Source organism: Rhinichthys klamathensis, unplaced genomic scaffold (assembly GCF_029890125.1).
Source record: "Rhinichthys klamathensis goyatoka isolate OS25496 unplaced genomic scaffold, OSU_Roscu_1.1 h1tg000191l_1, whole genome shotgun sequence".
Taxonomy (NCBI): Eukaryota; Metazoa; Chordata; class Actinopteri; order Cypriniformes; family Leuciscidae; genus Rhinichthys; species Rhinichthys klamathensis.
Genome location: NW_026606717.1, coordinates 1,522,659 through 1,537,242, shown reverse-complemented (window position 1 = coordinate 1,537,242; position 14,584 = coordinate 1,522,659). Strand labels below are relative to the sequence as shown.

The following is a 14,584-nucleotide window of genomic DNA, read 5'->3' as shown; positions in this document are numbered from 1 at the left end:
AAAGGTTGGAGTAACCAAGACATTTTTTTTTTTTTTAAATAGTTAAAAAAGTAATACTATAAAATATTATTATAATTTGAAATAACTGTTGAACAATTGAATGCATCCTTGCTAAATAAAAGTGTTTATTTTAAATCTTACTGACCCCAAACTTTTTAATGGCAATGTATATCTCCTTTTTTTTTTTTGTGCGTGTGAAAATGGTGCTTATGGTGGTTTGGAAGTCTGCATGAAATCACTTCCTTAGGTACTGTCTGTTTAGTCATTGACTGAGTGGGCAATAAGACAGCTGCCTTGTGTTTCAGACACAGCCACATTGTTAACCAGCAAGCAAATTAGGCTTTGTCAGATTATTTGAAAACAGTCTGACTCCAAACTGTTCCCAGACATGTGCGGTGCCTCTTCGTGATGGCTTTCTGGTCTAATCTAAATCTAATATGGTGTGTTAGTTAGTTAGTTAGAGCAGTCAACTTCAGAGTGTGCTGGAAAATCCAGCATCTACTGGTAGATGTGTTTCGAAATGTGGTTTCAACTGGTAGACCATGTTGAAACAAGAAACAAACCCGATACCACCTGGTCTCACCAGCTAGAAACCATCTACCATGTTCTACCAGTCTATGCTGGATTACACCCAGATACATGTCCAGGAATTACCTTCTCCGTCTTCATCCGTCTCGTTGGCTTCAATGGCTTCGATGGTTGCTGGAGGGAGAGATGGGGAGTGTGTTACACCTGAACAAGCCATGCAACAGCAGAAACGCACAGGCAGCTGTTATGCACAAGCAGCGGCAGGCGCCGGGACAAACCTGTGAGACGCATGCACGCCAACCAGACTATGGACCACAGACTCAGACAATACCCTCAACCATTCACACATTTTGCAGGAGGCTTCTCCTGCTTTTGACGCTTGCTGTGCTCTGGACACCCTAGAGGCCTCTCAGAAACTCATTCTCACCCCAGTTTACCAACGACGGGTAAACCGACCCACTAATGTGTCCATGCTTTGGGGGAACTAAAAGAGCAGCATCCCAAAGCCTGGAGTTTGTCAGAGGATACAGAGAGAGACAGATGGAGAGACAGGTGGAAGAGACAGGGACAGACACTATAGAGACAGTAAAGGAGGAAATAAAAAGAAGTGAGACAGAGAGAGAGAGCGAGAGAGAGAGAGAGAGAGAGAGAGAGAGAGTAGGAGATAGAGGAAGACAAGAACCAAGAGAGGAACATGGCCAGTACTGGGTCGTGTTCTCACCACTCTGTAGAGTCTGCTTGCCTCCAGCAAGCACCCCGCTGGGCAGCATGCCGGTAGGGGTCAGGCCCTTCAGGGTCAACACATTCTCACTCTCTTCTCTGCAAAGACAGGATATAACCATTAGAAATAATATCACACACTGATTTTATACTACTGTCCAAAAGTTTGGGGTCAACAAGATTTTTTAATGTTTTTGAAAGAAGTCTTTTATTCTCACCAAGGCTGCATTTATTTGATCAAAAACGCTGTAAAAACAGGATTACTGTAAATGTACAATTTAAAATAACTGTTTTCTATTTCAGTATAATTTAAAATGCAATTCCTGAATTTTCAGTCTATAGTGTAACATGACTCTTCAGAAAACATTCTAATATGCTGATTTGGTTTTCAATGTTGAAAACAGTTGTGCTGCTTAATATTGTTGTGTTTTATTGTGTAATATTTTTGAATTTATTTGAAATAGAAATATTTTGTAACATTATATATGTTCTTTACTGTCAATTTTGATCAATTTAATGCATGAATAAAAGTATTAAAGGTAGGGTAGGCAATTTCAGAGAGGCTATCAATAGCAAGCTAGCTTTGAAAGCATGACATCCCATCCTCCTTTCAGAGCGCTCTCTAAAACCATGCCTCCTTCAAATCACACAGCAGATTCGGCAAAGCATCATGAGAGACGGCGTTAAATTAGCTCATGTCTCATGTCTTACCAAATGAACGTAAACAACTAACAGTGCTCTCACTTGTACCACCTGACTGCTGCAGATTCATTTTGGCATTGATAGTGTTGACACAGAAACACAAATTCGAGTCTAAGGACGTGAACAACTCCGGGTAGAACGTCATTGGTGGCCATCTTGTAATTACGGTTCCGACATGGCGTGAAGGCAGCATAAGCTTGTTGTTTTGGTTCAGGAGGATCTGTAAATACGGCTGCTGTTTGTTTGCAGCACTCGGTGACTCTGCGTAGCCTTACAAAATGCGCTGATGACGTGTGATGTCTGTGCAAGTAGGTGCTTGGAGGAATGGAAATACATTATGCTGACAGGCAGGTAGGACATCCTATCGTTGCATTCGGACCGAATAACAAAAAGTGTTTATGGAAAAAATTGCCTACCCTACCTTTAAGTTCTTTAAAAAAAAAAAAAAAAAAAATCACAGTGAGCCCAAACTTTTGAAAAGTAGTGTACATATAAAATAATTTATCAGTGAACTTTATATTCAGTACATTTCAAAAACCAAGCAGATTAAACCAGGAGTTATTAAACTGGGGTCTGCCAAAAATTTCTGACGAGAAAAAGTTAACATTTACTGAAACTTATATTATTATGCTTTTATTCTGCATTCAGGCTGGACAGAAATCACAATATAAATTGTGATTTAAAAAAAATTATTTTTTTTACAGTAAATAAGAAATACTAAATAAGAAGTACTGTGCCCATATTTTGGTTCAAATATATTCACAATTTAATTATTATCTTTATAAAATCACTTTTACTGTTATTTCTTAGACAGTATAAATGGGTATTTATGAATCAAAATATACAGCTGCCTTTATATTTTAGGAAAGGGGTCTCTCAAAAATACTTACTGACATAATTATCCTCCCCAAACTTGCATTTTTATGTTACAACCACAGATGTCCAAAGAATTCAATACTGAACCTTTAAAATACAACCTTTAAAATAGTTTCTTACATCCCAGTTTTATGTTGCACTGAATATCAGCAATATCTTGCTTTAAAGAAGCCTTTCCTCTATATATCATATATGACAAGCAAGAACGGTTCCATAAGCATGTGACCCAGTTGACCGCAGACTGAATGACTCAGCTGGGGGAAGCCCCATTTGTACCTGAGCACCGAGAACATCTTGGCCATCTTCCCAATGGCACGGATCTTGTTCCTAATCACCTCTTTGCGAGCAGCTGCTGCATTGGCTGTGGGCGGAAAGAAAAACATGAAGCAGTCTCAGTTTGTATGACCAGAGGCTAAAAACCTACATAAACTTTTCTTCTTTTATATACATAAATGTAGACACACAAGAAAGTATGTATTGTGTTGGCGGCAGTTTCAAGAGTAACTAACTTAAAGAAGCGACACCACTAACTAACCTACATGTTTTAGTAGTGTAGCTCAGTTTTTTTCTTAAAATCATGTAGCTTTTAAAGTAACAAGCTGTTTTCCAATGCGTAGAGTGACAAAACACTCACATTGTCACATTGTATATGGTGTAAATTGTTATATATGTGTAACTGTTTTTGAATCAGAGATATACTGCTCTGATTAAAGTAAATAATAATGCTAAAATATTATTAGCTACAAAATAGCTATTTTTTACTGGCTTGTTTCCAACCAGTTTTGACTGTGGTTTAAATTGCTTTAAATTATAAGTAGCTTGTAACTTGAAATGCTTACATTTTAAAGTAGCAATACTTGTTGGAGTTAGTTCCAGTAGCGCCTAGCTAAGTCAAGCACAAAACTTAAGGGCTATTACAAACACGATATCACAATAGTGCTACTGAACAGAAAAGATATTGAAGTGACCATGAGTAATAATTCAGGATGTACCTGACGCCAAAGAAAAGGCCCTCTCTGTCGAGAAATCATAATCATGTTTCATGTGGAATAAATCATGTTTATCTTCTGCATAGGACAGTGAAGCGTACAAGTGAAGAAGATGTCTCACCGTCAAAGATCTCTTCTCCATCATTCATCAGCTCATCATCAGAACAGATGCTCAACACATTTACCAGCATCTCCGTGACTGCAGGCCAAGCAACAGTCAATCACAACATATCAAAATGACATTTAGTTGAAAGTAATCGGACATTAGCAAAAATGTTTTGTTAAGCAAAAAGAATTGTCAAGCCTGTCAATATCCAGTTGTATATACATTTATGTGACAGAGGTACCTTTCTCCCCCACAAATGGCAGTGACCAGGTGAAGACGTCCATGAAATTTGGCAGCCAGTAAGGATGAGGGGAGCAGTTAAACTGCCGGATGTTCATTACATTGTTCTCATACTTCAGAACGGCAGCTGAGGAAGTGAGTAATAAGAAAAAGTGAGCCACCAGCATTTGAGTTTTCTCTAATCAATAATATGAGAAATAATCTCAAGAGACCGTGGCTTCCTGAGCCTCTGGGTTTGTTTCCTAATCAACTAATTCAAGTGGAATCGTTTTTTAAATTGTGTTTCTGGAATGATTCGCTAAAATAGTGTGTACACACAATATGACAAAAAAAACCAAGGTAAACGAGCTTTCTGAGGAAAAATACCAATCAAAAATGGCGTAAATACATCCTGATATACAGTACATCAATTTGTAGGTGGCTGAACATTCATTTTCACAAAAAGCCTCCACTAGATGGTACTGCGGAGAGGTTGACCCTGTTCCATCAGCGGATGATAAGACCACATGGATGGAGTCACTCGAGCTGATGGTTCTGCCCACGCTCTCTGTTCCCATCGCAAAGCTCCATTTTTTCACACATATCTCACTGTAAGGGAAAGCAGGACTCACCTTTGTTATTGTAAACATCAAGGTAGTTTGGTGCAGAGAAGATGGTAATTAGGGAAGGGAATCCAGTAGTCTGACTCTTCCTGTACATCCGGTAGCTGTGAGAAGAGGGAAAGGGAAGATAAAAATGTTTTCATTTACTTGCATAGACAAAATGTGCAAAAACTGTACTTGTATGGAAAGATGTACCATTAAAATGACACCTTTGTACCTTATATACCCCTAAAAGGCGCATATTAGTAAACAAATAATACAGATAAAATAAAGAGCTAAAGACAGGAAATACATACCCTGCATCTTGTGCTTCATGTGCTCGAATGATTGATAACAAGTTATTATTCTGTAGGAAGTCACAGACAGCCGGATAACTGCAACACAGTGATTGAGAAAAGGAAAAGAGAATGAGAGAGAAAATAAGAGCCAACATTCAGAAACTGTGGGTGGACGAGTCTCATTAATGTTGTATTGTTTTTTCAATGCTTTCCACTGTCAGCCAAGCAAAACATTCATGTGTGAATGGAACGAACGCAGTTCCATGTGTGTCCAGCAGGGGCAGTGTGGTGCTCAACTGTTTATCACTCCATATCCATGTTTACAGATATCCTAAGAAAGAAATGCCTTGTTCTTACGTATATGCAATTCAGAGTTCATATATGTTTGGATATACATTAACATTCACACACTTTTGCACTAACAGTCTCAGCAGACCCTGACATGATTTGTGTTTCAATGGCATTTATATTTCAAAGTATTGTGATACTTTATCTCATGAAGCTGTATCAGTATTCTCATGCCAAGAATTTTAGATGGTTTAGTACATTTTTCAAAAGAATATTTGTGGTAAAAAGAAGAAGATTCAGGGCAAGTTTCTGATAAGACAAGCATGATAACATTTCGGTAACACTTTGCAATTTGTTAACATTAGTTAACTACATTAGAAAAATATGTATAAAGCATTTATATTAAACTTTGTAAATAGGCCTATTCATTTCAACATTTGCTAATACATTATTCAGATCAAAGTATCTATTTATCTGTATCTGTTAATAATCTGATACTTAAAAGTATCTGTATCTGTTAATATTGTTTAATGAGCTAACAAACTAACAATGAACAGTCTGCAATGTGTCACAAGATGGCATTAAATTACCTCATGTCTCAAATAACATTACAATAATAATGAACGTAAACAACTTACAGAGCTCTTACAGTACTTGAACCACCTGACTGCTGCAGATTAATTTAGGCGTTGATAGTGTTAGTGTTGATAGATAGAAATGCATAAATCAGACAAATATGTGCATAAAGCATTTAAAAAGGTGTTTACACAACACTGTTTTCAACTAAAAACTGAAAACTTTTTAACAAGACCGTTATCATCTCTGTGTAAACTACAAAACCGTGAACTGGTGAAAACGGTGACGTCATGTGCATGCGCATTTCATGTTCAGTCTATAGGCGCCTAGTGTGTTTCCTTACAAAGTGACATCGTCATCTACTGGACTGGCATGCATAACACCGCTTTTTTAATCGTTTTCGTGGATCCGTGTGAACAGGGAAAAACGTTTCCGTTTTTAGTACATTGTTGTCATGTAAACAACGCAGTCCAGCGCAGATTACATAAATGGCTATAGGCTACACACAAAAAATGTAAAAAATCATAACGCAACCAAGAAATTAGTAATATCCTATAACCTCAGAGCTCTGCTGATTATGCACCTATATTCTAAACCTGTAACATTTTCTTCTGTGGAACAGAAAAGGAGCTGTCAGGCAGAATGTTCACACTGCTCTTTTCTATACAATGAAAATGATCTGCTTTCTGTCTTATAACTCAGAGAGTGTGTAAAAGGGTGTGTGATCTGCTTTCTGTCTTTCTCTCTCGTGTCATCGGCTAATGAGGGGGCACTGCTGCTTTACCACTGCTTTCTACCAATCACTTCTTCCTCTGCATCTCTCTTTCTCTCTCGCTATCACTCGCTCCAGTTTGGGAAGAGGAAACAGGTCGTCATGGCAACACCACACTGCAGAGCCCTTGGGGATTGTGGGATAGATCGCAAAGCTGTGTTGCCGTTGCTGGCCGCAGTGTAGGCCCTTCACTCACTCCCTCCTTCCATCTCACTCTTTCTGCTGACTACAGTACGATCAAGAGGCTGAAAAGGCATCCCCCCTTCTTCTCATCTGATAGCTTCACCCTAGTCTTGCATAGTCTGACATTAGGCTATCAGCATAAAGTCTGGTCCACTTTCAGATTATTCTGTCAATTATTCTGTGTGAGTAGTGCTTCATACTTCGCTAAACTATTGACAACAGACCAGCTACATTTTGTCTTAATTTGACTGCTAATTTGACCTAAAGTGACTGCACCATTACAATGAAAGCCAATTCGTAAAAGTAAAAATACTCACTATTTCAATAGGTACAGGAAGTAAACAATATGCATGTTAACTGAACCAGAAAATATTCTGTGTAAAAAAATAAAAAAATTCTGTGTAATTTACAGTTTTGCTTTTGGATAAAATGTAAAATTAGCTACTAATTGCTTCTTCTATACTCTAAATGTCTTCATTTGTATAGGAACCATATAACCATATACATAGAGCCTGCATTAGCATGAAGGCAATCACATAAACAAATGAAGTGAATGGAGTGAAAGAGTAGTGATTAAACACCAACATGGTGATTCAGGGAGGTGGGCAGCTCGAGGAACACTGACAACACAGATTAAAACAAATGGCTTCTGTGAGCCTTGCATAACAGAAATGTGTGTGGGTTTGTATCTGTCTAAGTAGAGTATGAAGCATTGTGTGTATGTGTAATAAATTCAGTCTTGTGTGTCCTGTAACATGGCTGCCACTGGTATTATGCATATAACACATAGACACACTAATAAATGTAAGGCTACAAATCACTGGCCCAAATTTGGATGAATGGATGTATATAGATAGGACGACTTTCTGTTTGTTTCTCACACACACAAAGCTATTGTATAGCTACAGAAGATGAAATGCTAAAGCTAATGCTAAAGCACAACATCAAAATGCTGAAAAACAAAGACCAATCTTTACTCTCGCTCTATGAGAAACAAACATTCATTCTCACATACACATGCTCACTGCTGTTCCATCAAATTTTCAGCAGTGTGTGAAATATTAAGAGGCTGTTGCTTTATGCATTCAGAGCAGAGGGCAGAAAACAAGAGCAACCCTGAACACCTGGAGAGACCCGACAACCCCCCACCGACTTGGCTGTCCTCATACACACACACTCACATGAATACTGTACACTCAAATATGTGCGCACAATCTGTTACACAAGCATCTACATACACGCTGACACATATATAACATATGCCTATTTACCTACATACAAGGGAAACCGGGGCTAGTTGTCACATAAGCTGTTTCTAAGTAACTATAAGACTTTGAGTGAAAAGTTCAATTGCTTGTTTTCTCAAGCAGTGGTTTGTGTGTTGGTTTTAAACACCTCATTCAAAATCATCTTAAAAAAGAATAATTTTGTCTTCCAAACTAAAATCCTCATATCTTTTTCTATAGGTGTTGTGTAAAAAGGTGAACACAATAACACCTATATAAACAGATTTTTAAAAAATATTTTGAAAATTCATGTAAAAATATAACGTTTGGGTTCAGTAGGATTTCCTTTGAAATAAATGAATACCTTTCTATTCATTATGGATGCATTCAATTAATCAGTATCAGTAAATACATGTATAATGTTAAAAATATTTCAAATAAATTCTCTTCTAGCGAACTTTCTATTCATCAAAGAATCCTGTGATAAAAAAAAAACAAGTATCATTGTTTCCACAAAGATATCAAGCAGCACAACTGTTTTCAACATTGATAATAATACATTTTGTTGTCATATTTTGTATTTGGGCAAGTTGTTTTCTCATATAGTGTGACAACATGTCCACACTCAGGCACATCAAAACACACATCTTTAAAAACACAAAAAAATCACCCACCTGTAAAAGTATGAGCAGCCTCTGACTGTGTTGTGGCTAAAGTACTCTTGGCTCTTTTCATTGCCGAAGTCCTCCAGGGGATCAGACCAAAGCAAATCACACATAGGCCCGAATGCTGGGGGTTCCTTGAACCGGTCCAACTAGGCCACAAAGACACAAATTTAATACAGTAATACAGTAATACACACACATTAACTGCTTTCTTGTGTCCATGCATGAAATCTTTCTCCTCCCACACACAGCGCTGCTGTTCACGCATGGCTTGGCAGTACCTTCTTTATGTCGTCTAAGGTCTGTACTTCTGGGGACAGACCACCGTGGACGCACAGGAACTGTTGGTTCATGAGAGCTGCCAAGGGCAGACAGTCGAACGCATCCATACAGGAATCGTAAACCTGCTCTGAATACTTGATTTTACCTGATACACAGAGAGGGAGAAAGAGAACAAGTGAGTATAAAGGAAGTAATTTTTCTATGTTCAAATACATAGAAAATGAATGAACACAGACAGCCAAGAGGCAATATATATTACTCTGTTTTTCACTTTCCAAAGACATTTTTAGTGCTAGCATAACCAAATGAAGACCAAAGAATATGCATTAGATGTGTAATTGATGCTTTATCTGTGTATTTTTTTTTTCATTCTTGTGCTGCCACAGAGCATGATGGGAAATGTGATTGCACACATCTGTCACCTCATAAACTTGCTGAATGAGTAGAATTCTTTCTTAAGAGTAAAAACTAAATGCTACCATCAGCATTCACAATTCAGCTGGTGTCATGTAGTTAACGATGTGATTGTCAGCAGGTTGCGTTAAGGAACTGCATAAACTTGGTATATCTCTGTTATGATTGGTTATTCTCAGCATAATGGCACTGTTGTTTTCAGGGAGAAGTTGCTGAACTAAATGAGCATATGTAAATATGCTTCATAAATTAATACGTAAGCGTGGGCGGTCATTCTAATAGGGTAAAGATTCTGACATCACAGGCATGCGTTAACATTAAAGTATGTTGACATCAAGCTCTTTCATTTCAAAAGAACAAAAAAATCTTGTTTTCCCACGATATGCCCCCTAAGGCTAAATGAAGGAAAGTAATTTTAAGAAAGATACCAGAGGTGACATGTTTTTTTTTTTTTTACAGTTCTTTTGCCAAAAACAACCCAATATTTGTTGCAAACGACAGCTATTTTGTTATGACAGCACTTATCATGTTTTTCTCTGGCCTCATTAGATTCCTACTGGGACCGAACTTTAATGGTCAGCCCCATGTGTCTCAGTGCGTCACAAACACTCACACACAAGATAAACGGTGTCTCCAGACAGAGAAGGTTTTTTTTCTCTCAGTCTGTCGACGCGTGTCCTATTCTCATTATGTCTCAATACGCCACCTCTCAAAAGCATATGTAACCATGCCGACATGTCAGTGGAGTAGACACAGAAAGAGTTTGCCGTCACCTCTCCCTCCCACCTCACCTGTCTCTGTGCCCTGCCGCTCTGCCTCATGGGAAGGCTCCATTCTGAAGCATTACCTCATACTCCACATCCCACCCCCCTCCACCCCTCCCAACTGCTCTGCATTATAAACCTCATTCACCTTAAATGGAAAGATTTGTCCTTTCAGGAACAATAGACATAGTAGGAAATTGAGGGCTGTGATCTGTTATTCTGATTATTTACTGTGAAATACAGGGATTTGGAAATTCATTCACCCCTTTTAAACTTGTCATTATTCTGAAACATGAATTACAAATCAAATATACAGATAAAGCTAAAACTTTACAATAATGTCTCATTTGTTAATATTAGTTAATGCATTAACATGAGCTAACAATCAGCAATATGTTTTATTTTTACAGCATATATTAACCTTTGTTACTGTTAACTAATGTTAACAAATGCAACTTATTGTAAACATACCTATAAAACATATAAACAATACAATTATTTATTCTAAATAAGAAAATGATATAATTAAAGTATTAAATATAGTAAAACTGCACATTTTATAGTGGCCTTTTATTGTGGCCAGCCTAAGGCACACCTGTGCAATAATCATGCTGTCTAATCAGCATCTTGATATGCCACACCTGTGAGGTGGATGGATTATCTCTCCAAAGGAGAAGTGCTCACTAACACAGATTTAGACAGATTTGTGAACAATATTTGAGAGAAATAGGCCTTTTGTGAACATAGAAAAAGTCTTAGATCTTTGAGTTCAGCTCATGAACAATGGGGGCAAAAACAAAAGTGTTGCGTTTATAATTTTGTTCAGTGTATAATATAAAAATAAATTATATTAAATATATATGCTACCATTCAAAAGTTAAGTATTTTTTAATGTTTTAGAAAGAACTATTTTATGCTCACCAGGGCTACATTTATTTGATCAGAAACACAGTAATACTGAAATATTATTACAATTTAAAATAACTGTTTTCTATTTTAATATTTTTAAAAATGCAATTTATCCCTGTGATGGCAAAGCTTAATTTTCAGAAGCCATTACGCCAGTCTTCAAGTGTCACATTATGAAAACATGTTGAAACAATTATGCTGCTTGCTTAATATTTTTTTCCCGAAACCATGAATTTTTTTATCAGGATTCTTTGATGAATGGAAAGTTCAAAAGAACAGCATTTATATCAAATATAAATCTTTTGTAACATTATTAACATAATAATAACTTTACTATCACTTTTGATCAATTCAATGCATCCTTGCTAAATAAAAGTATTAATTTACTACTGATACTTTTCACTAGTAATTCTTTCGCCATTACAAATGACATAACCAGCACATTAAAACAGCATTGCAAGCACAAAAGGGGAATACTCACATTCTTGTTTGAAGGTGAAATATTCTGTCAAATGTCTACATTCATGATTTCCTCTCAGTAAAAATAGCGTCTTTGGGTAGAGGATTTTCAGTGACCAGAGGTACAGAACACACTACAGAGAAGGACAGAGAAAAAGAGCTGAAACATATGGCCACATCCATCAGATACCTACAAATATCATGCTAATGCAGGCCAGCGCAGGGTCTGTGTAGGGTTAATGATACACTTCCAATTACATTACATATGTTATCACATCTACTGTCAGCCCTCATCACCTTCACTGGCTGCCCGCGGACAAAACCATACATGGGTTTACTTTCCTCCTCTCCCTTTACTGCTAATACAAACACACACACACACACACACTGTTAAACACATCCAGGCTGACTAACTCATGCTGATCTCATGTATTTATGCTTTAACAACAAGGTTAAACAAAGATTTCGCCACCAAAAACATTGGGAGCTGAGTGATTGAATTGAGCAGTCGGTGTTGAGGTGTGTTCGCAGAGCTAATCATGGCCTACAGTCAAAGATGGCAGAAACTGGACATGTCAAAGAACGTGAATGTCAGAGCACAGCGCTCACGGATGACTGATTCCTCTTCTCTGTTTGAAGCTGGAGGAAGATTCCCTGACGTGTGTGACAGAATTGGCCGTTATCAAAGGAACACTCTAGACTTACAGGATAACTGGGATAACTATCAGCCAATAACCATGTCTGCTTGGTCAAAAGAAACTGTGGGTTATACTTTCATGTGAGTTCCAAAACCTACCGACTGCCTTGAAAATGGAAAATGTACATTTTTAGGGGGAATTTTTTAAAATTGTCATATTTTATTTCTTATTATTAATACTTTTTTCAATTTTCACTTTCTACTTCTTTCACTTTTTGTCACATGGTGGAAGCAGTTACAGTGGTGTCTTGCAATTTGGCATGCTATAATCCATCGAAAACAAAAGCTTTTTAATGATTTTATAATTATAATGCTGTTTTAATGAGCATTTATTCATTGATTAAATTAGTTATAATGTTTATTAATTGAAAGACTACATGGAACGTGTCATCAAGTTTACACATTTAAATATTTATTTTATTTATATTTAGAAATGTTTATATATTAATATTTATTACAACATTTAACCTCTGCCAGTTTTCGTAGAATTAGTTTATTAAATATGTTGACTATTTAAATAAAAAGAGTAACTGCACTAGCTGAAAGCATTAACACAATTTCACCAAGTTTAATAAAATGCTGCCGATTTTTCTTAAAAATCAGTACTGCAATGCAAATTCAATCTAGACAAATAAACCTTTTCATTCAAATGAATCAAAATGAACCAATTCTTTCAATTAAAGTGATTAAAAATCCATGGTAAAACTATGAATAGATGTAGGGCTGGACGATATAGCAAAAATATGATCACAATATTATTGTTTTTTCTATGTAAACCTGCACTAGACAGATGTGTTTGACCGTTGCACTCACGTCTTTTGTGGCGTCTCATGCATGGCACAACCTTCTAAAAAGGCACCGCTCAAGTTAAAAGATGTTCAACTTTTTGTTCCACTGACCTTAGTATATCACTTAGCCCGTAGCTTTGTCGCTTTTAACTCTTTCCCCCCATTGACAGAAATTTCTGTCATTTGTGAGAAAACGCTTTCCTGTTTTCACTGTGATACGGTAGGGGGGCGCTGAGTACTGAATCTCCTGATCAAACTTACTTAAGCTGGAATGTGACGCTATTTTCTTCTGGAAACAAACTTTGCAGCATTATTTTCCTGTTATCTCTGTAAAGCTATATAAATAAATGTGACTTGACTTGTAAAATCACGCGATCATCAACATTAAACAGCATATAAATCAAAACTGCCTAATGTTACTGAATGAAATGTCAATCCAGGACGAGGACTGTGCAAGCATTAGGGGTGTTGATGGACTCGATCTACTCCATCTATGCTTTGATCATCGTTCTGAAGCCCATCAGGATGTAGTCTTTGACAAAAGCGCTATTTTCTCAGCTTTTTCCTCAAAATGTTGCTTTTTTTAATGAAAGTTACCAACATTCAACTGTTGATAAAAAAAAGAATGCATGAAGCTAGAATAAAACAGTTGTATGTTTAAAAGCATTCAGACATTCATACAATAAAATATTCTGGGGGCCGTGAAATTTTTTGAGAAAAAGTTAAAAACCGCTGGGGGTGGCTGGCAACTTTTTTAAAAGAGAAAAAGAGAAACCCAAACCGCCTCCGTCCATATAATTGATGTTGCGTTACCCTTTTTTCAACAATTTCCTCAGCTTTGGAGGTTAACACAATTTCGCTTTCGTTTCCCTCACTGGCTCCCTGCAGACTGACTGCCTGTTGTAGCGTTTATTTCTGCTGAGGAGTAATTACTGGTGGGGTAATTCATACTCATATTGGGTGATAATGTCAAGAGCTTATCATCGTTCTCGACATAAATTGTATCTATCGCGATCTCGATATGATATCGTTTATCACCCAGCCCTAAATAGATGGATGCATACTCTTCTCACCTCGATACTGAAGTAACCCCGGTCCACATAGTCGCCCAGGAATAGGTATCGTGTCGTGGCTGGAGAGCCGCCCACCTCAAACAGCTTCATCAGGTCGAAAAACTGCCCATGAATGTCACCGCACACTGCATAAAGGAAAAGAAGGTGGCAGAGAAAGAGAAAGAGAGGAGAAAATATTGACTAGCTGAGCTGGATGCAAACAGACACAACTGTTTGTTTGTTCAATATACAGGATATTCAAATGTTAATCCATGGGGGATTTATACATGTCCCATAGCTACTAAAATCATACTGTAACCATGTAATCCCTTAATGTCAGCATGTAGATTGCTCGAGTCATAATGAACTGATCGAATTGACAGGAGGGCCGTGAACCACCTAAGAGCCTATACATACTGTAGCTGGCCTGAAGATCTTTGTTGCTCCTGTGCAACATAATTCTCTCTC

General features: G+C 37.3%; 1 protein-coding gene across 2 annotated transcripts in view; it reads right to left on the bottom strand.

The window, feature by feature from the left end:
* Positions 1-14,584, bottom strand: part of ppp3ca (protein phosphatase 3, catalytic subunit, alpha isozyme) — a 55,130-nt gene that overhangs the window by 11,909 nt on the left and 28,637 nt on the right. Inside the window, exons 3-13 of one of the 2 annotated variants that reach the window (XM_056262026.1) lie at positions 14,138-14,262; positions 11,602-11,713; positions 9,033-9,178; positions 8,761-8,900; positions 5,060-5,137; positions 4,773-4,867; positions 4,163-4,288; positions 3,937-4,014; positions 3,103-3,187; positions 1,250-1,347; positions 655-702 (exon numbers count right to left, since the gene is read on the bottom strand). In XM_056262026.1, the coding sequence (XP_056118001.1) occupies positions 655-702; positions 1,250-1,347; positions 3,103-3,187; positions 3,937-4,014; positions 4,163-4,288; positions 4,773-4,867; positions 5,060-5,137; positions 8,761-8,900; positions 9,033-9,178; positions 11,602-11,713; positions 14,138-14,262 (1,131 nt within the window). The remainder of the gene's footprint in view (positions 1-654; positions 703-1,249; positions 1,348-3,102; positions 3,188-3,936; positions 4,015-4,162; positions 4,289-4,772; positions 4,868-5,059; positions 5,138-8,760; positions 8,901-9,032; positions 9,179-11,601; positions 11,714-14,137; positions 14,263-14,584) is intronic. The other variant, XM_056262027.1, reaches the window with a different exon arrangement.